General features: G+C 39.0%; 1 protein-coding gene across 1 annotated transcript in view; it reads right to left on the reverse strand.

The window, feature by feature from the left end:
• LOC113008884 (adenylate cyclase type 1-like) overlaps positions 1-21,764 on the reverse strand; it is a 64,773-nt gene that overhangs the window by 29,073 nt on the left and 13,936 nt on the right. Inside the window, exons 5-9 of the mRNA XM_026146766.1 lie at positions 12,443-12,570; positions 10,548-10,706; positions 6,725-6,866; positions 4,478-4,633; positions 1,594-1,788 (exon numbers count right to left, since the gene is read on the reverse strand). Coding sequence (XP_026002551.1) covers positions 1,594-1,788; positions 4,478-4,633; positions 6,725-6,866; positions 10,548-10,706; positions 12,443-12,570 — 780 coding nt within the window. The remainder of the gene's footprint in view (positions 1-1,593; positions 1,789-4,477; positions 4,634-6,724; positions 6,867-10,547; positions 10,707-12,442; positions 12,571-21,764) is intronic.

Raw genomic sequence — 21,764 nt, forward strand, 5'->3', positions numbered from 1 at the left:
CAAAAACAGTGTAGGTCGATTCAGAGCACTGTGTTGGAAATCCTTTATCATGGGGAATCCTGGCATTGCTTTTACATCATCCTAGAGATAAGTACATAAGATTGTTTGAAGACAACTACATGGTCATTTCAGTTTTATTAGAAACTGACCAGCTACAAATGTTAACATGGTATGATACTAATGAAGTTTAAAGGTGCTATTGTTGGTTTTTACGTCTCGATAGTTTCAGTGTGACTTGAAACTAGTGAGTGAGCACTTAATTTCACTAGAAAAGTCTTTACTGAGGTAATGGATCAGAGAGGCAGAGGGCTGACTTCTATACATTCAGACTGTGTTTTTGAAACCAGCAGATTCTCTCCCTGCTGGTCATTAGAAAGAATGCAGGTTTAAGACACTGCCACAGACCTGGAAGGTACACCCATCTTTTTTACATTGTTCCACCTGTCTTTATCTTACAGTTCATTCTTTTTACTTCTTTTAATATTCTCTGCTTTATTTCGAAGAATAGTTCCTGTCCACCTTTCGTTCATTTGTCTGCCCTGGTTGCTGTCCTGATTTAATTCACATGTGGTTTATTATCCCTTTCCCTGTTGTGCTCATTTATTCTCCATGTCCTACCTCAGTATTTGTCATTATCACAACTCTCTGTTATTCCTGAATCCGATCCTGAATCTAGTTTGTTTTCCTTCTACCCTACCTAGACTTTTAGGACACATTTTAGACTTCCTGCCTCATATCTGCAGAGCCTTCTGTTTACCCTTTGAAAATACAGGATTTGATTTTTCCGTCTCCTACGGTGTTTCCAATTGGATCCTCACTTGTTTATGACCACAAAAAGTGACAGCCATAAGCCATTTACTTATCACAGCTGTTTTTACTCTAACAAGAAAAATAGTTTTTACCCAGAATACAGAATACCACAATTGTTTTTATTTAACTGGAAAAGAGGCTTTTTGGCTCATGTTTGTACTAATAAAAAACTTCACTTATCTCTTGCAAAAGAAAGGAAAGGGGATGTCTAAATTTGTAAATTTGTTTTGAAATAAATCGTGTAGTGCAGGAATATATTTTTAAAAACCCATTATGCTCATTTGTGTCTTCTTTATTTATTGCGCTTCTCCTAAAAGATAGCAAGGCTAAAACAAGTTAAACATGAGAGGCAATTAATTATGTTTTTACTTTGCACAGGTTTTATTTCTTCTGAAACAACTTTAAATGCAGACGCTGACACGCGCGCACACGTCGACGCATGAACCCATCTCTGTTCTGCTTCTTCTTTATGGCTACCCACGCACACATTGCAGAAAGATATCACGTGTGCTGCTCAGACGTTCCCAAATCATTATCTGCACCCCCTCTTGAGAGGGTGGGTGGATTCCTCTTGCACGCACACACACATAGACAACAGGCGTGGGAGAGAGGGAGAAAGAGAATTAGAGCTCGTGTAGGGTGTGTATGTGCGAGTGTAAGACAGAAGGGGGGGCAGTCACGAAGCATGTTGTATCTTGAGCAAAGTATATATTAATACATTTGTATATCTGTTGAAAAGTTACGTGTTTCTCGATCAGATGTTCAGGTCTCGTGTGTCCTCACCCTGCGCTCCCTGTCTCTGCTCCTGTAGAACAGGGTGATGTAGTTGAGGTCTGATGTCTCAGACTCGGTCTGACGCGCTTCGATGAGCCGCCCAATGTAGCGGTTGACTCGCGTTCCTGGCGAGTGCTGCACGGCAGTGGCTGAGAAAGACGTCCGATTCCTCAGCTTCTCCGATGCAGTCCGCAAAGCTCGCCGCTGTCATACAGCGAAAAAGACAACACAATCAGTCTCTGCAGAGACCTGCCTCGTGCGTTAAGGCTGACTGCTTGTCAGCTGATGCGGTGAGGCATACAAATGAAGAGTTTTGTGAGCTCAGCACTTACACAGCTCCTGAGCACAGGAGAATTTGATATAACTCTATAAAGACGATAAAAAAGTTTGCAGACATGCTTGTCTGAATATCTGAGGATATAATACTCATTACTTACCATCAAACTACCAATAGCAGCTCACAGAGATGCACACACGCATGTTATGCGTGCACAAATTCATAAATGCAGAGAAGGCTGAAATTAGAAGTTAGGTGACTGAATTTTTTTTTTAAACAGATTAAGTAATTAACATGCAAAAGGCTTTAAATCTAATCGATCAAAACCACAGGGCCTTGAATATTGTTTAACCACTGTGAAGTTAGAGCTCAGGCACAAATTTCGGCACAAGGCTCTTATCATTAAAAGACCTTGGTAAAAAAAAAAAGACAAGAAGCAGTTTTTCTTTGCTCCACCACCCATTAATAGCCTTTTTTTTTGGGGGGGGGGGGTTCTTTTGTTTCTTGATCACATGTCAACTTACTACAAGTTCCATGTAGCAGATTAAGATGTGATAACATTTTATAATGTAAATTAAAGTATATATAGATATGAAGTATAGCTCATTAAAATGGGCATTGTACTGACATTGTGCTTTTGATCTGATGGTGGCAAAGAGAAAAGGTCTAATATACAATCTGATGATAAGGTTATAAATACTTATTTGCTGCTGGTAATACAACCGAGGCACTAATGTCACATCACACTGAAGTTTCAGGTAGCAGTTAATCAGAAAATAAGTAGGTAGACAAAGTACACATTGGTGTGTTTTAATTGCTTTTTCTGTGTGGCAGTTTTTTATTGGTCCTGTGGGTGGAATTATCCAGGGAGATGGAACTCAGTTGTCAAATACGATAATGAATAAAATAATGCCCAATTTGAAAATTATGATAACAAACTATAGAATGGTATGTTAACTGCAGAAGTTACTGCTCATTGGCTACAGTATAATATTAGATGAAGACATTTTTCTTTAAGATCTGCTTTTTCAACTCCTGTTCCTTATTATGTCTGAAGGTATAACAGATTTATGGACCTATTTGGAAGAACGAATAACAAATCCAAGCTCTTTACATGTGTTACTGACCAAAACCGAGCTCCACAACTGTTGACACACACAGCTTTCTGTGCTGCCAGCTGGATACCCCCCTTCTCCTTTCACAGCATGCAGCAATCAAAGTTATTCCTAATGTTGACCACAGTGCCCCCAAAGTGGGTGCAAGCTAATCAAGATAATGTGTTTCAAAGCACAGTACATGCCACATCCTGCATACATGCTTTAAAGACCCCCTTTAGTCATAAAATCAGCTTTTGCTTGTTGGGGAATCGAGACTCCACAAGATTTCTGACGATGTCCTGTAGCAAAAAGATGTAAGCAGCAAAGTTGCCAGGTGAAGGCTCCCTCAGTTTGACTTGTTTTTTTTAGAATATTCCACAGATGCTCAGTCACACTGAGATATTTGAAATCACGTCTAAAGCTTGAACATTTTTATGTTTGCGAACCCATCAAAGTAACGCTTCAAAACACAAACTTTCCCAGATGAACATGGTGATAACTTTGTTGTCATTCAAAACGGTTCTTTGGACCACTTTTAGTATGTACTAACTAGAAAACTCCTCCTGGAACAGTCAGTGTCCTAGCCATCAAAGTTTGGCTTAGCAAAGTCTCTCTGATTCTGATGCTCGGCCATTTTTCCTACTTCCAACACATCTGTATCAAGAACTGAATATTCACTTGCTGCCTAATGTATTCCGCCCCTTGACAGGTGACAGTGAAGCAAGAGTCACCATTTTTAATTTGTCATGTATAGCAAGATTAGATCTTGTAAATAGCACCAAACAATTCCCAGTCATAATTCTATTATAGATTTGCTATGTGTCACAAAGGAAGGATTTTAGCTACTTGGATAATCATATAACAATGTGTCTAATGCTATTATGAGAGATGATACCAGGCAGTGGGTGATTACCAGCAGTTGTAATGCAACCTCATCAAAATCATGAAGTGCTAATGCCTGGACCGGCTCACAGAGTTGGGCGGATTAGAGCTAGCAGGCTATTTCTGACAGCCAGACACTGTGACACAACACCAATCGCCCAAACACTCGACGACTCCATGACTGACTCACTGCCTCGTCACACACAGAGCTAAGAAACACATCAACAAGAACAAGGTGATGCTCATATGGACATGAAATTGCAATCTGGCATATATAAAGTCAATGTCAGTGGTTGTATCAGTCCCAGTGGCTTACTTTTTAAGAGACTGTCATAAAGCAGGAGTACTGTGGTACTTCTGAAGATGTGAAATGTACATATTAATTCATTAATACAATACAAGCAAACATTAAATACATATTAATGTTTTCTTGTGTGATTGTTTGACATGCAGATTATGGATCCAAGCAGGATTTCAATCCACCCAAAAAACACCTATAGGCAAGTCTAATAAAAGGATTTTCATTTGACTATGTGAACTAGTAATTCATATTCTGTGCACTCATATGCAAGCATAGCAAATTACTTTTGTAATTTGAAACCAAAGAGATGCTTTCATTAGTGCTTTTTACACATACCTTGTCATCATCCTCACAGGTCATGACATTGGAGAAGGGGATCTCGGCCTTGAACATCTTCCTACAGTGCATGAGCTGCACAAGCAAGTAGCACACTGTCTTGAACTTCATCCTCTTGGCTGGTTTGATGTCTGATAGGATAATACCAGGAAAGATCTGGAAATAAAGATAAAAATAAAACAATAAATAGAACATTTGATAAAGAACTCAACATACTAAACACATTTAAGGCTTGATATGATATACTATAATAGGCTTTTTTGAAAAAAAAAAAGAAGAAAAAGAAAACATCACATAAATCAAGTGAAGCATTAAGTCTCTTATCTTGTTAATATTTTTCAGGATGAAAAAGCTAACATTTAGCCTAGTGTATATAGCACAATTAAGCACAGCTTTGATAGAATAATTGACAGTACAAACAGTAAACACAAAAACTCGCAACTAATACATCTATAAATTCAATCCGTCTTTCATTTTTTATGTTATTTTTTCTTGCTTGCGAAGTGAAAATGTGAAATATATGAAACTGAAACATGCCAAAGTCAAAGTAATTAGCATTAGCATTACGCAGTCTCGTATTTGAATATGGATATTTGCCATAACATTAGAATTTTACCATTTATCATGTGCTGTATCAGACTTATAAATTTAGCTTTGTGGCATACATTGTTAGGATTTTTGTATTACTGTTGCTGTTGTACTACGTTAAATATGGTTGAGATAAAAAAAAGGTTAAATAGGCTGGAACATTTACATTACTATTGCTTTTATAATTAATACAATTATTGATTTGGGCCATGTATTTTAAAGGTACTTAATCTTTTGGACATGTGAATGTGATTATTATTATTATTTTGTTCTCATTGTTTTAAGGGTGCTTAAAGACTAGTTAGTTCAAGTCACCCTGACCGTTGTGGGTCATTATAAAGCTTTCATTAAGATCAAGGAAATTGTAAGTCTTATTAAATTTCTTATGTTTGTAAATTTGTTAAAGCTATTATGGTTTTAAGGGTTTTTTTATACGGGCTGAAAAAACAATAAATGTTTTTGTTTTGTTTTGTTTTTTTAAATCAGTTTCATATATTACCAAAAATAATGTGCTGCTCATTTCTTTGTATTCTACAGGGTCAATAAAAAGTCGCCACTAGCCAGCTGTTATCAACAACACAGTAGCAACACAAAATGTGTGTCATGCCACACTGCGCCAGTGGCTGCCTTTAAGTCCTCATTAATCAGAGCTATGTATTGCCATTGGCCCTTAGGACAGACGTATCACTCTACATATATTACAAATAAAGAAAATGTATTATGATAATGCGCAGTAGATCTGAACAAGCACAATACAAGCAGGCACGCTCTTTTTACATTTAGTCATATGACTAAATATGAGTAAATGTAAAATGACAATAACAAATATGTAGCTCCAAAAATAGCACAGCTCTCATAATAAGTAGTAAAATGGATCTAAATTTAAAAAAGCAAACAAATGTAAAAATCCTAAATTCACTATTGTTATGCTTCATTTTAGGCTAGATGGGACAGAGAAGACATCAGGTCTTGATTTCATTTGATTTAAAAATCGAAAGAGATTTACTTCAGTGTCATGTGTGGAAATAAAAGCAACATATATTCTGTTTTAGGGACGAATGCACCATTGATTACTTGTACAACCAAGTAATATTATTTCTTGCCAATTCATCATAATTATTATTATTATTTTGGAACCCTCCACAACTTAAACAATTTAACATCAGTGTTTCTGATTGCATCTTCCCTCCATTTAATTATCCATAAAAATCTTTTAATTCAAAAATGTTCAAATTCAAAATTTATATTCTCCATTAATGAAGCGGTTAAAAGGACATGGCATGAAATTAAATGTGGAGAATTGTCTCATTCATGGAAATCAAGTAGGCTTGAGTGGGATTTTTACAGTAAACTGTGAATGTGGGATATTACAAAACCTGGATCAAGTGTTTATCTGCGTGTGCATGCCGGTGCCAGCGTTGTGCATGTGCACTTTACGAGGGATTTAAAACATTTTTTCTGACACGAACAGCCAGCTCCGATGCACATGTGCAGTTGGTGTGAGATATTGATACTAGTCATGTGTATGCCAGCTTAGCACATGGCTTGCCTCCCTCTCCCTCCATCAGAGGATTAACTGTTACAACACTGACAGCTGTGTCACCTCTCAAGTTATACGGTTGTAAGAGAATCTGCAGAAAAGAAATCATTCTGTCGTACTTTCCGTCTGTGTGACGGCACGATGAAAAACGTTTCTATGTGATGCTTCTGTAGGAAGGCATGTCTCTCGTGGCCAAAGCCCGGTTCCACCTCGTAGTCTCCGTTCAAACACTCCAGGGTGGTCCTTGTGATGTGCACCTTGCTGGGAGCACAAGCAAAGCAGAGGACAAAAAGCAGTTGGTGATAAAAAGTCCAACACTAAGGTCTCAAATCATTATCCCCTCATTATTTTTATCAGCTTAATAGCCCCTCGGCTTGCTCAAAACTCGTCACTTCATAGAAATTTTCATCCTGGTAAATCATCTAATCTGGTAACGAGTCCTAAAATCTTATTACCTCACTTGAAACAGAACCAAATTTAGCCAAACAGGCGATCTCATTTCAGTGCTGTTTAAAATGCAAATCTGCTTGTTACTGTATGCCAATGTGGCAGGGGTGTGGTCTCTGGCCTGCTGCCGTGGGACGGGTGGCGCAGCTAGCTCTTGGGGCGGCGTCGGGGTGGCAGAGGGGACAGGTGTTTGTGCAGAGACTAATCACTCTCTCCTTGTATATAGTAACGGAGGAGACTGACGGGGAGAGTGTGCAGTGGAGGAAGCCTCGAGAAGAGCTGACTCCTGGCTCGAGTTGTGCCGTAACCTGAAAAGAACTAGTAAACAAAATAAAGAAACCCAGCCACGTCCGTATACACTGTGTAGGTCTGATCATTTCTGCAGCCAGTTTAATGAAGTGACATTAATTTAATCATGGTGGTCAGTTTTATTTTTAGCTGCTGTTTATGTCCTAGTTAGCACATTTGTGCAACTACATTAAATCTGAATTATTTTCTTGCAATGGTTTTTCAGGGCAGAATGTGGGAAAAGTTGACTTCTTAAAAGATCATTTTATTTACTATTTCATCAACAATTAGCATGAACACCAACGAAATGATTCCACAAATGATTACAGTAAGCCAAGTCAATCCAGATGTTGTATGGAAACAGTTAAAAACACTTAAAATATCAGGATGAACCGTGTGGTTTATTTTGGTACAACTCTGTAAACTAACACAGGTTGTGATCTCTCAGTTACTTGTTGAGCAGATGTTGGTGTGCCTACTCAGGGATGCTGTTTTATGTTTACATTGCTTTGATATTTTGTTTTGCTTTTTCTAGGTCAGATCGACATGACAAGTTTAAGGATGTATCTTACAACAGTTGTAAGCAGCAGCTTATTCAATCGGACCTGTAATATCTTTTCTGTTTATTGGAAAAAGTACAAAAACTGTAAACCATAGCTTAGTATAAGTTATAGTATGAGATTATTACACTAATTATATGTAGTAAAGTCCAATAAATTTGTGCTTGAGTGCGGTGAGTGAAATTCTAGTATTTTTTTTCCAATATGATCTCTTCTGATGTCAAAAAATGTGGTGCTGTCCAAAACATAATCTGATGGCTGCATATACGTATACACCAATCAGGTATAACATTATGACCCGCTGCTTAATATGAACATGTGCTGCGGTATTTGGCACCAAGCTTTTAGCAACAGATCTTTTAAGTCCTGCCAGTTGCAAAGTGGGGCCTCCATGGATCGAAGATGTTCGACTGGATTGAGATCTGGCAAATTTAGAGGCAAAGTCAACACCTCAAACTCTGTGTTGTGCTCCTCAAACCATTCTTGTACCATTTTTGCTTTGTGGCAGGGCGCATTATCTACTAAAACGCTGTCAAGCCTAAAATGAGGACATGGACACAGCTAGTGAATTTATATCTTGTTTATATTTTATAATACTGCAGTTTGCTAGTCTGGAGAATCCAGGTATGTGTTAACACACCACAACAGTCTTCTCAGGGGTGGACATCCCACCAAGTCAAATCATGCAAACCATGCACTCTACAGGCCTCAGTTAGCAAGTAAAATGGTAAGCTCAGAACAGTACTATTAGAAAAAGACTGAAGAACTATGGCTTGATTGGAAGGGTTGCCAGGAGAAAGCCTCTTCTCTCTAAAATGAACATGGTAGCATGGCTTAGGTTTGCAAAGCTGTAGCTAAAGAATCCATGAGAATGGACCGATGTCCTTTGGACAGGTGAAATCAATGTAAAGATGTTTGGCCATGATGCAACATGTTTGGAAGAAAACAAAGACAGCATATCAGCACAAACACATCCTACCAGCTGTCAAGCACAGTGTTGGAGAGGTGATGATTCAGGCACAGGACCTGTACATTTTCTAGAGTCAAATGTGAGGGCATCTGCCTAAATGGTAAAGCTGGACCAAAATTGAATCATGCAACAGGACAATTGCCTCAAACACAGGGGCCAAACTTTCATAATAATGTGAAAAACTGATAGAGACCTACAGAAAATCAGTACTTCAGCTTCTAGCTTTTTAAAGTTTATCCAACAAGCTAATGATACAGTTTTCCATGGGACTGCTTAGAGTCTTGCGAAAGCTTTCTTTCATCTCTGGTAACAATGTCAGCTCATGCTCAAAAACTATTTTATACACTTTTTCACTGATCTTCAGTTAATGGATGGAAAATGGGTGACTGATCAAGTGCATTTTCACAATTTTTATACATTTTGAAAAATACTTAGGTAAGCAATAGCTTGCTAAATTCATTGTTTGTTTTTTTTAAAGGTACCATATTTTCCACACTATAAGGCGCACTTAAAATCCTTAAATTTTCTCAAAAATCGTCAGTGTGCCTTATAATTCGGTGCGCCTTATGTATGAATTCTGGTTGTGCTTACTGACCTCAAACCGATTTTATGTGGTACACGGGCTCAGAAATCTGTCAAAAAATGCTTTAGTATGACTTCGTAAGCTACAAAACCGCACTGCTTGATGGATTGTCGGAGCGTTATGGCTACCGTAGTCAGGAGCCTCACGGAGTAATCTGAGTCCAAAACTCTGTCCCTTCAGGTTCCAAAGTCAAACGAACACTGCGGCATTACTGAGAGTTAAACATGGTCTAAATTGTTTCATCTTTAATAAAATGATCATTTTGCAGCTTTACCAGGTGTAACAATTAAGTTTAACATCCGGGCATCCATGAAAACAGAATTTATTAAATTTAACGGAGTTAGAAGTTAGCAGGAAGTTAGCTTGCTAGTTACCACCTAAACATGATATAGCATATTCTGACTGAGAGATTTCTGAAAAACTTAAAATGTACAGCTCTGCTATCACTTCCAACATAAATGAAGACAGAAAACTAAACAGCAGTGACATTTGTAGGGTTACTGAAGTTGGACTAGCTGGTATATAATGATGTGCTACCTGATCACTAGCAACACAGCTATGTTAGCATAACATAAACACAGTGAAACTGGAAGATGAACGCTAACTTTTTTTCACTCTAAATGGCAACGTGAGGGTTCCTGATGGTTATGGACAAATGCAATTGCATGGCAGGTAAAAGGACCAAACTTCAGTCAGGAGAACAGCTTAGTCATTAATATACTGAAACAACATGGGAATAGAGCAGCTGTGAGAGAATTCAACATTAATGAATTAATGGTACGGAAGTGGAGGAAGCAAGAAGAATGAGTTAAGTCTGACTTATCAGACTGTTTTGTTTCACTTAATGCGCCATATAATTCAGTGCGCCTTATGGTCCGAAAATACGGTAATTTTACATTTCTATGTAAATGACCCTGTGAATTATGATAACCATTTGAGAAGTCTATGAACATAGTAGTGTACATACAGATACAAAAAGTCTGTCATAGCACTGTGTCATATTACTGTAGCTGACATACTGTATTCTGTGTCTTTGCATGAGTGTGTGTGCTGCGTTCGTCTGATTTTCAGTGGGTGTAACAGTCAGTACTGACCCTGGCAGCCCTCCAGCCTCCATCACATTCGCCAGTGTGACATCATTTGACCAGACATCATACTGCCATTTCCTCAGGCCCAGCACGCCACACAGCACCCGTCCTGTGTGCAGGCCTACGCGCATGTTCAGATCCACCTCTGTGGCCTCCACCACCGACCTGCAGGGGGGGAAAGAATGATTTAGAACTACTTGAACAAAAACCAGGACAATTTAACATTTAAAGCATTTTTCTTTTATTGTTGTTGTTTTCTTTTCTTTTTGTTGCCATATAGGAAGCAGTGTGGCTGAAGCAATGATAATGCTGGGTAGTAAAAGATGCCCAGCAAATTTCTCCAGATTACTGAGTGTTAACAACACTAGGTTAGACTACAGTGACCTTTAGCTCAAACTTAAAGAGGATAAATTCTCACAACAAGGTCTTATTAACATCTGCAAAGAAGTATAGCTGTTTCCCAGCAGGAAACACCACTAACTGGTATGGGATGTGTTGGAAGAAATCAGGCAACCATCTACCAAGCATCAGTGATAGCTGTACAATGAGGTTAAATGTTGGTGCAGAACCCAAAATATATTAAAAGACAATTCCACCCCCTGCCATAACCTGTTTACCTTCCTGCCATGTGGCAAGCCAACCAGAAACATCTGCTGTAGCGCAACCACATTTGAGCACAAGAGCCCTTTTTTAAAATTGCTATTTTTGTGGATATTGTTTTACAGCCTCGTGTTAGATTATGATAATGGAATTAATCTTGAATCTTAAAGTTCTGAATTGTGTAGCAAAACTGATTCAGGGTTGCTACACGAGTACAAAATCTTTAATGTAGAGAGGCGCATCTGTAATCATACGCTTCCAACACATTTCAACTTTGTTCCAAAAAAAGCACAAACTACTCAATGCGCCTTCAAAAAAGTTTATGTTCACATGTATGTGTTTACAATATGAATGCGCATGTGTGGATCACCTTCCCTGAGTCGTACTGTGGGGCAGTGACGAAAAAGCAGGACTTTTCCAGAGCCTCTCCTCCCTGGTAAATCACCTAGTAACCTGTGGGAGGTCACCCACTTCAGATGTGAGACAGTCACAGACGAGGAAGGAAATTGAGAATGGCAAAGGGTTCACAAAGTGTGTATTTGCGTGTGTGTGGGGTGGGTGTGTCTGTTTACAGGATGGCAGAAAAGAAAATGTGGTTTGCCCATAAGGTTGAAGAAGGGACATCTTACACTCACACGCATACTGAGGAATGCGTGTGCATGGCAGCACCTGTCCTTTGAGATAAAGGGCTCCCACTCCGGCATCCATCCTCCCAGACAGAGCGGTGGGGCAAAGAACATGACAGGCGCAGGTTCACACAGGAAAGTGAGGCAAAGGTTCTCCGTGTACGTGGTGTCTACATGCTTTTAGGGAGAGGGGCGGAAACCAGGGCTACGTGCAAGCAAGTGTCTTTTAGGTTCCAAATGAACGAAAAAGAAGTAAAGGGAATAGATTTGGAAGTCAACCAAATCTATGTGGTTAGAAATTGTTTGGATTGGAATATATACACACTCAATATCAATCACATGTTACAAAGGTCAGCTTTCTAGGTTACCTTTGTGACAGGTGTTTTGGCAGCAAAAGGGGGACCGACGCAATACTAGACAAGTGGTCCTAATGTTATCCCTGATCGATGTATATTACTGTTGAAGCAGGTAAGAAGTGCCTCAGTTTTCTCGGATTTCCTAGAAACTGTTGTCATAGAAGCAATGCACCGAAAGCAACTTAAAAGGATAAAATTGTTTTCTTCTTAAGAAACAATTCGGATGATCACACATTGTAGAGTAACTGTTGACTTCTGGTCCTTCCCCAAAACAATCATAACAAAGACATTTTTGCCTGCATGTCAGTGTGTGACATACGCAATGGTATCAATCATATCCAGGCCCATTTCTACACAGCAGTGGGCATGGTCCGCCTTGGGTTGGGTCAGTCCTGACACGCAGTAGTAACAGTCCCCCAGTATCTTTATGCGCCTGCAGTGATTCTCCTACAGACACAAAGAGAAAAAGAAAGATGAGCAATGTCAGTGAGATTAGAAAAATTTAGTTATTTTGAGTGTATACTACACATATCTTTAAATGTATCTTTGTCAGGTTTAATGTCATTAAACAAATCTTTAATTGTGTGGTGGCACATAATGATTAACGTAGCTGCGTTTTTACAGCTCTGTACACTGGAAAAGATATGAGGGGGATAGAGACAGGTATCAGAGGGTTTATTGACCCTTTTCCAGCATGAGGAGAAAGTAAAATACCAGCAGAAGAGCACAGAAAACAATTGTTTTACACATAGGACTGAACTGTTTAGACTACCTTGCTAGGTTAGCAAGGTAGTCTAAACTGGTAAAGCACTAGTTAGTCAAAATATTTAACTTATTGTCTAACAGGTCCTCCATAGTGTAGTGGCTTACACATTTGCCTAACTATCAAAAGATCCTGCTGCCCAATCAAACATGCAGAGCTACTCATTGTGGTGATCCCTTGTGAATAAAGGGATCACCACAATGAGTGATCCCTTTATTCACTCATAATACCGGGATTACTAAAGGAGTAGCTAAAAGTAGCTTTTCCTTTTATTTAACTTATTCTCTAATCCTGTTTTACTTACTTGTGTTTTCATTTTTTCTCTTTTTAAATGTCAAAGCAGTTAACATTAGCTAGAAGCTAATGAAATTCTTAATTTAACTCAATTGAAAACCACCAGTAGATAACCCTTGTGGGGGGTCAGCTTAATCCTAGCACGTCCCTGATTTTGTAAACTACTGGTACTTGCCCTGATATACATTTACCTGTAGCCATCTTATTTGATGGCTCTATCATTATTACTCTACACGGAGCATGACTCCTAATTGTTCTTAGATAGCATGGTCAAATTTTTCTGTGACGTGAGCTGGTGTGACTAACTTTTATTTCCATCTGGATCGCAGATTTTGTAAAGTTTAACGCCCCATAAATAGCTAATTATGACAGGAACCATTGCTATTTTAAACCCTTTCTTCTGCAGAAACTGTATGGAAGCTGCAGTTGCATTTCGATTCATTTTAATCAGATGTGTGTGCTTGTGCTACTGTTTGTGTATTTGTAGTTGAGGCCAACTCTAATTGCTCCGACATGCTCTTGAAGTAGAATCCCGCCCCCACATTTCCAGACAGATCCGCTATTTGTCACAGTGCACATTGTGCACAAACTCAGCAATGGTGCCACACACACACTCACCAATGCACACAGACACCTTTACAGACACACAAATCCCCACTCAGACACATACCTGCAAAAAAAATGCAAAAAAAACAGCTGCATGGTAACTTGCACACATACTGTACTGCACACGATTTAGTGGCACACGCAGGGTTTCCTTTTGGCACTGTATCACACAGAGTCATCAGAAAATTGCAATGGAAGACCCTACAAAGCTTAGCCTGCAGGCAACCTCTGACTGACAAGCACACATGTGCACACACACAAACACACACATTCATATATACAGAAGATTCATGACAATTGCGGGGTAAGAGGCAGAGATGAGAAGAGAGAAGATGGGGTGCTCTGGTTTTCTGCTCACGGGAGCAGAAAGATTCTGGCGTGGGAGGATATGAGAATTCAGAACGTGCATGATTATCCCGGCACTCGGAAGAGAGAGAAGTGTGCATGTGCCTGTGTGTGCGTCCATGTCTGTGAACAGAAATAATCTGCTCACAGCAAACCATGTCACAAGAGAAAAGTATCTCTGTTTGCTTTGGGAGACACATTTAGGAATAAAGCTACCTGATTCAAGTGCAGACTTTGTGCCTCTGTTTTGCTTGATGCTGTCTTCGCTATGGTTAGGTGAAGGTTAGTGTTAGGCATGTGTCTGTTGTGGTTAAGTTTAAGTTGAGCCCGCAGGGAACTAATGTGTTGTGTAGCATACAGCAGCCAGACAGGCTCAGCAGCTGTGACAGAGCTGGTTTGAAAGAGAATTTCTCCCTGGCTAACACGACGGGGTATAAATCTCAATTAGGTTGCAGCTGCAGCTACCCACAAATGCTCACACACATGCACCCAATATATCCTCATCACAAGGTTTCTATATAATGGCTTGCTGAGTTTCAAAGCGCTGCTAGCAAGACACATAACTCGTATCTTGCTCTTTTCACCCTCGGTCTATCGCTCTCTCTATGTTAAGCCACGACTGATTGCTGAGATACAGAATGAGCTCATGACGGATAATCCTGCCCATCATGTGACTTGTGTGCGTGTCTGCATGTAGAAAGCAGGAGTAAACTGTCTCTTGGCCTCATGGAAGAGGTCAAGCATGTGGTAAAGAGTTGAGTGTGAGTGCAATATCTTGGACAGGACTGACTTCTAATGGTACAGTCTGTTTTCTCAAGGCCACAGCCTCTTTGTACCTACCAGAGGCCAGAGAAGTGCTCAATATTAGCAACAAATGTTACAGGAGCAGTGACCAAAGCACCTTGTTTAGTATAATGAAAAGATCATAGATCAAATACATCCATTCACAATGTTAACTCTGCATGTTTATAATGACTATATACAATCATGTGACAAAGAAAGTTCTTACAGGATTCTGTGCAGTCCTCTGAAAAAGCTAAGTACACCCTCTGATTGAGTAGCTTGTAGAACCATGTTTTGAGGCAGTAACTTGAAGTAATCATTTACTTCATGACTTTATAAGTTTCTCACATTGTTGGGAAGGAATCTTCTTCTCACACACACATTAACACTCCACCTCCTCAGCCCTGCTCATCTCCCCTCTGTCTAGAAATCGATACTGTCATCTCTTCCTCTCTCAGCCTCCCAATTCCTTCTCTTTCTTGACTCCCTCCTCCTCCTCCTACATGTCAGTTAACCTCTCCAGCTTTACTTTCACTTTTTGGATCAATACATGACTTGGCATAATAAATGAGCTCCAGGACTAAATAATACATTTTGTTTTCTTGGAGGCTTCTTCGGAACAACGTGCTGAAAAAAGGAGCTCACCAACTGTTTGGACTCGCTGCAGCCAGCCTTCCTCCCTCACTGTAGGCTGTGAGTGTGATGGCTCAGTGACATTACTTCTTTTTTTTTTTAAAGCTACTTTGTTTTGCAAGTTTCACCATCCCATATACTTGCCTCACTGCAACTAAAACCACATAGACTTACAAACACAACATTTGTATGCAGATTCCTCATTTTATTGATTTTTAAAGAGACAAATCCACCTCTGCAGAATGAACTTTTGCATATGCTGTAAGAAGTGAATTTTCTGTTTTTCTATGACAAAGTAAAACGTAATGCTGCATTAATATTCTAAAAAAGGACTGTTCATATGAGAGGCCTCAGTTTGTTACAGCTGACGTAGTTAATAAGGAAATTGTAGGTTTCCCATTAAATTGTTTTACATATTTTACAATTTCAGTTTTAGTAATATAGAAAATTAATGGTACAGTGAGACGGCATCACTGACGACAGATATGGTAAATGGACTACTACGGTCACAAGTTACTTGAAAAGTAATCAGTAACTAATTACTGATTACTTCCCAAAAGAGTAATCCCGTTACTTTACTGATTACTTATTTTCAAAAGTAATTAATTACTTAGTTACTTAGTTACTTTTTAAAAACACCATTTACAACCTGAAGAGGTGATAAAGCGATAGATCTTTCAGCCCAATTCTACTTTTTCTGCATAATCCATCATACAAAATGTAATCAAATGGAAAAGTCTCTTTTTAAAACTTGTTTTATTAGTTTTAACCTTTTAACTTTATGCATGAAGCAAAAATTTAATTATATGCAACATTCTCTGACTGGAAGAAATTTGTTTAACATTTAAACTTATTTTCTGCACATTCCAGCACATAATTTTTTTTTGTGTGTGTTTACACTCAGTCTTTCAAATAGATGCAAGTAAAACACAGCAGAAAATAAATAAAGTCAAAGACTCAGCAGTCCTGTTGCTCTATTTTCACCTGTAAAACAGGAGTGGCGTAGGCAGAGGTTTGCCCTGGTGCAGGTGTGCCGCAGCGCTCAGTGAAAGAATCCGCGAGTTTCATTTATGCGGCCCTGATTTGTAATCGCACAGCTCCGAGATCAGGTGAGAGCTGCGTGATCAGGGTGGTGTGGCCATAAGCTTTTACACTGATTAATTGTAGCATTGAGGTCATTGTTTAAAAAACTGCCTATTACACATTGTTATTTACTATTTAAAATACAAAAATTTATAGCATTATATCACTGAATTACTTCAAGTAGAAAGTGCATTATTACATGGCCCTATTATTGTAGGGTCCATCTTACAATATAAAGTGCCTTGAAGCGACTGTATAAATAAAATTGAATTGAATTGAATTGAACATGGCCTAAGATAATTAACACTACTTAACAATATGAAGTTTAGGCTACACACATCCTTGTCCTAATGATTGTACACAAGAGTTTTCTGTCAGTCAGAGATGGGCAGTAACACGTTAAAAGTAACGTGTTACTGTAATCCATTAAATTTTTTTTAAGTAGTGAGTAAAGTAAGGGATTACTATTGCAAAAAGTAATTAGATTACTATTACTTTCCTGTAAGCACGCTGCATTATTGCATTACTAAAATGTGATTTTGTTTGTCAGTGTCTCATGACAATGATGTAAGCACGTGCGACGTCCATGGCAGCAACAGACATGTATAGATCATTAATGAATAATATGAAGTGCAGCAGAGAGTACGACCATGCAGCGTTTAAAGCTTGGATGTACTTAAATTACTCAAAGTTTTAGTCCATAAAAAGTGACAAAAACATTATCATCCGCTGTACATTCTGCATGGGAAGAAAACTTCTTTCTACAGCGAAACATTAACCTTCAAATCTGAGCAAGCACCAGCACGCTGCCACAGGAATGTGAAATTCACAGAGAAACCCACGGATGCCCCCACTGACATGATCACTGTGGCACCAGGCAAACCTCCACCCGCCCTACTCCTGCTAAACAGGTGAAAATAGATTTAAGAGCGACAGGACTCAGTGCTGCTGAGTCGTTGATTTTTTTTTTTCTGTGTTTTACTTGCATCTATTTGAAAGAGTGAGTGTAAACACAAAACATTATTTTATTTTATATGCTGGAATATACAGAAAATAGGTTTAAATGTTAAACAAATTTCTTCCAGTCAAAGACTGTTGCATATAATTTAATTTTGCTTGATGCAATGTGCATGAAGTTAAAAGATTAAAACTAATAAAACAAGTTTTTAAAAGAGACTTTTTCATTTGATTCAATTTTATATGATGGCTATGCAGAAAAAATAGAATTGGCAAAGGTCTATTGCTTTACGTATTCAGGTTGTGTATCATGTTTTTAAAAAGTAGCTAAGTAATAAAGTAATTAATTACTTTTGAAAATAAGTAATCAATAAAGTAACAGGATTACTTTCTTGGAGAAGTAATCAGTAATTAGTAACTAATTACTATTTTCAAAGAACTTGACCAAGACTGCTGTCAGTGCTTAAGTGTTAACGATAAGATGACACCAAAGCTGGTGAAAGAGCGCTTGACACAAAAAACACTGCAGAAAAATACACAGATAGAAATGAAGGCTACAAGCCTGACTGTATATACTAACAGCATTTTTGTTAACATGTTTTCTTTGCAGGTGCTTGGAAAGAGCTGATGTCATGTTACCAGCGGTGGATAGCTGTTGCTGGTTTGGGCTGAAGTTTGTACATTCTTGTCCTTTTCCATGGAGTAAAGTCTACGTAATGTTCACGTCTCCATTACTCAAAAGTTGTAAACCGCTTTCCCATTTTCCGACTATTTCCAAAAAAAAATTAAATAAGCAGATTATAGTAGAAATCCATCTATCCGTCCTCTTCGGCTCATCCTTATCAGGGTCACGGGGAGGCTGGAGCCTGACCTGTCCAGGGTCACCCAGTCTGTGGCAAGGCTAACACAGAGAGACAGACAACCATTCGCACTTACATTCACACCTATGGCTAATTTGGACTCATCAGGTAACTTAATCCCACTAATTATATGTCTTTGGACTGTGGGAGGAATGGTATATACCAGATATCAACACAATTTCGATCTGCTCCTCACGTGTTAACCTCTTCAACATGTCAATGGCTGTGAACAAAGGCAAACTTGTAAATAACTCATGAAAGAATAAAGTTACGTTGAAACCAAGCACACCATTGTTTTTCTTGTGACATTACCAATATGTCTGATGTGTCACATGGCACTCTTCCTACTGATAAAACAAAAGTTGTATCCAAGATGGCCGACTTCTAAATGGCCACCATGGTCACCACCCATCTGGAAGAGTTTGCCCCCTCATATATACTAATGTGCCACAAAAAGGACTTTAATATCACCAACCATTCCCATGTTATTACGGTGTAGCCATATAAATGGCCCATCCTGTATACAACAGCAGTTGAAGTGGATCCGGCATTAAAATATGTACAGCAACTGTGGGAAGATCAAAGCAATTTAACAGGTGTGCCCTGTATACAGTGAACCACCAAGATCGCTGCCAGGAGTGCAGCTCAGCTTGATTGTCAGTGCACACTCGAATATCAGAACAATTGAATGAATGGCTGTGCAATGCTCAAACTCTCACTTAGCTACAAAGTGTCATTTAGTTGTGTGATGGACTAAAAAAATGCCTTCAAAACTTTTTTTTCTCTTTTTTTTTGTTATCCTCCTTAATGAGTTGCTGATGTCGCTGAATAACCAATAAGAAAACAGCATTACCTACACATCCCAGCATCACCCTGTATATACTGACTGAATGAGCCAGCGCAAGAAGTCAGGCCAATCATTCACCTAATTATTTTTTCACCAATTAACCAACTGGCTCTCTCTGCACTGAAGACTGCAAACAGCCAAATGGGAGATGACGCACTCTTGTGGAAGAGTTTGACAGCAAGCTGTCGAGGATATGAATGGCTAACAACATGAATATCTGAAGTGGGGAGAATGTGAATGCTGTTTCTGCCACATATACAAATAATAAAACCACTAATGCCTTTCATATCATCATTTTTGGTCTATTTTTAGTTTATTTGTAAGTCTCATCACTGTCACCAACTGTGTGTTAATGCAAACAACTCGTGATCGAAATGAATAAAGTATTAAAGCAGCAGATTACAGTCAGCACTTTGCTTCCAGGCTCTGAGATCATCACTCCTCCAAATATGCTATATATTAAATTAGGGAGTAATGAGTAAAATATCTCTCCCGGAGCCTGCAGGTGGATGATGTTGACGAACAGCACTTAAGAGTGCAGCAGTATTTGCATGTCAGAAGGAGAGATGGGGAATCCTACAGCTTAAATAGGCCACCAAAAGTGGAAGGATGTATTTTCTAAGTGACATGAGGAGACTGGAGCATAGTATGTGTGTCCAACTAGAGTTTCCTTCTTCAACTACCTCCCAAGCTTACATCCATTAATAAATTATTGTTACTAGTTCCAGTAATACATGTTACATGGGCTTGGCTAGCTCCCTATCACTGGAAGCTAAACAGAAGCTTGACATAAGTTTACTCTCTGTGCTGTGGAGACAGTCTGGCCTGAGATTTGGTCCCACTGTGGAGCAGTTTATAGTACCTTTCAGACTGTTCTCACCCAACAAAATCCGTAGTTGGTTTCTACCTACAGCAATTCTTGTAACCATGTTGAAAAAGAAAAGGCCACAAAAATTAGTAAATTTCACTAACTTCAAAAATACATTAATATACTGCTCGAAAAATATCAAACGGACACTCTTTAATCAGAGTATAGCATCAATTCAGTTAAACCTCAGGGATATCGATCAGGTCAGTGAAGTAGCAGAGAGGTTGTTAATCGGTTTCGGCTGCTTTGGTATTAATTTATTGTTGGACAGGTAGTCCAATTTCACCAGGATACCACATCAATACATGCTATTACCTGAATGTGAAGGTTTCAATCAGAAATAGACTTTTGAGGGTGGCCTGAGGGCCTGACATCCTCTAGTGGGCCCTGTGCTCACAGCCCGGCACAGTTAGCATTTATGCCGTGTGCTTTTCAAGGGTTCAATTCAGTTCCATTCAATTCAAATTTACATTTGCATAGCACGAAATAAAAACAACAGTCGCCTAAAGGTGCTTAATATTGTAAGGTAAAGACCCTAAAATAACAGAGAGAAAACCTCAACAATCAGACGACCCACTTGGCAACTGTGGGAAGGAAAAACTTGCTTTTAACAGAAGGGAACCTCCAGCAGAAACAGGCTCATCTACTGCAAATGTTTGGGGCTAAAGACAGGAAGATCGGTTCACCCTGAGCACATATGGACAGATGTGAAGGAGTCTGGAGAAGCCATGGAAAACATTAAGCTGTCTGTATCATCATTCAGTATGACCGCTATGGTGGTGGGTCAGTGATGGGCTGAGAAGACTAACAACAGACCTCAAACAGGCTAGGTAACAGCACCCTGACTGCCATTAGGTATCAGGATGATAACTTGGACCCGGTTTCAGACCCCACACTGCTGCAGTGGGTCCTGGGTTCCTCATGGTGCATGGCAATGAAACCTGCACCAATCTCTGGGACATTATGTTTTGGTCCATCACTGGTGTCTTTGAATTCAGCTCTCTGCAGATTGATAATCAAGATGATGAATTATTCAATTATTATTTCCATCCTTTTAAACCTAACACATTACGCAGTCCACATGGGTTAGATATCCAGCATGTGTTTTTTCCCCCAATTTTTTCCTTTAGCTTTTTGAGTAAAGCATTTAATTTATTTTTTGTGGGGGATTTTTCATCTTGGTGCTTTTAGGGGTTGGGTTTTCTATAATGCTGAGTGCACATGAAAGGATAAAATAGTTATCCATAAATCCCTTCCAATTGTGCTCCTTGCTGCTTGTTAGACTGCTGTTGCTTTCACTGCTAGGTATTGTAATGACAATTGTAAATTGTAATTTACTGCATAATGTGTAAGTGCTCAGGGTAACTGAGTTACAGTTTTCAGTTAATAAGATCAAATGCATTTCTAGCACCTCTTTTGCTAGCTGTGTAAATAGATGACTATTTGATGATGTATCTTCGGTGACACACCAATATCAACAAGTGGCTACCATATTAGTGAAACTCGGACATTTGAATCTGACAAAGTGGAATTCTGAGAATGGAAGAATTTACAGCCAGCAATTGGTATTTAATCTCAATCAACTGCTCTTGTATCCTGAGA

The sequence above is a fragment of the Astatotilapia calliptera genome, chromosome 17, assembly GCF_900246225.1.
Source record: "Astatotilapia calliptera chromosome 17, fAstCal1.2, whole genome shotgun sequence".
Lineage (NCBI taxonomy): Eukaryota > Metazoa > Chordata > Actinopteri > Cichliformes > Cichlidae > Astatotilapia > Astatotilapia calliptera.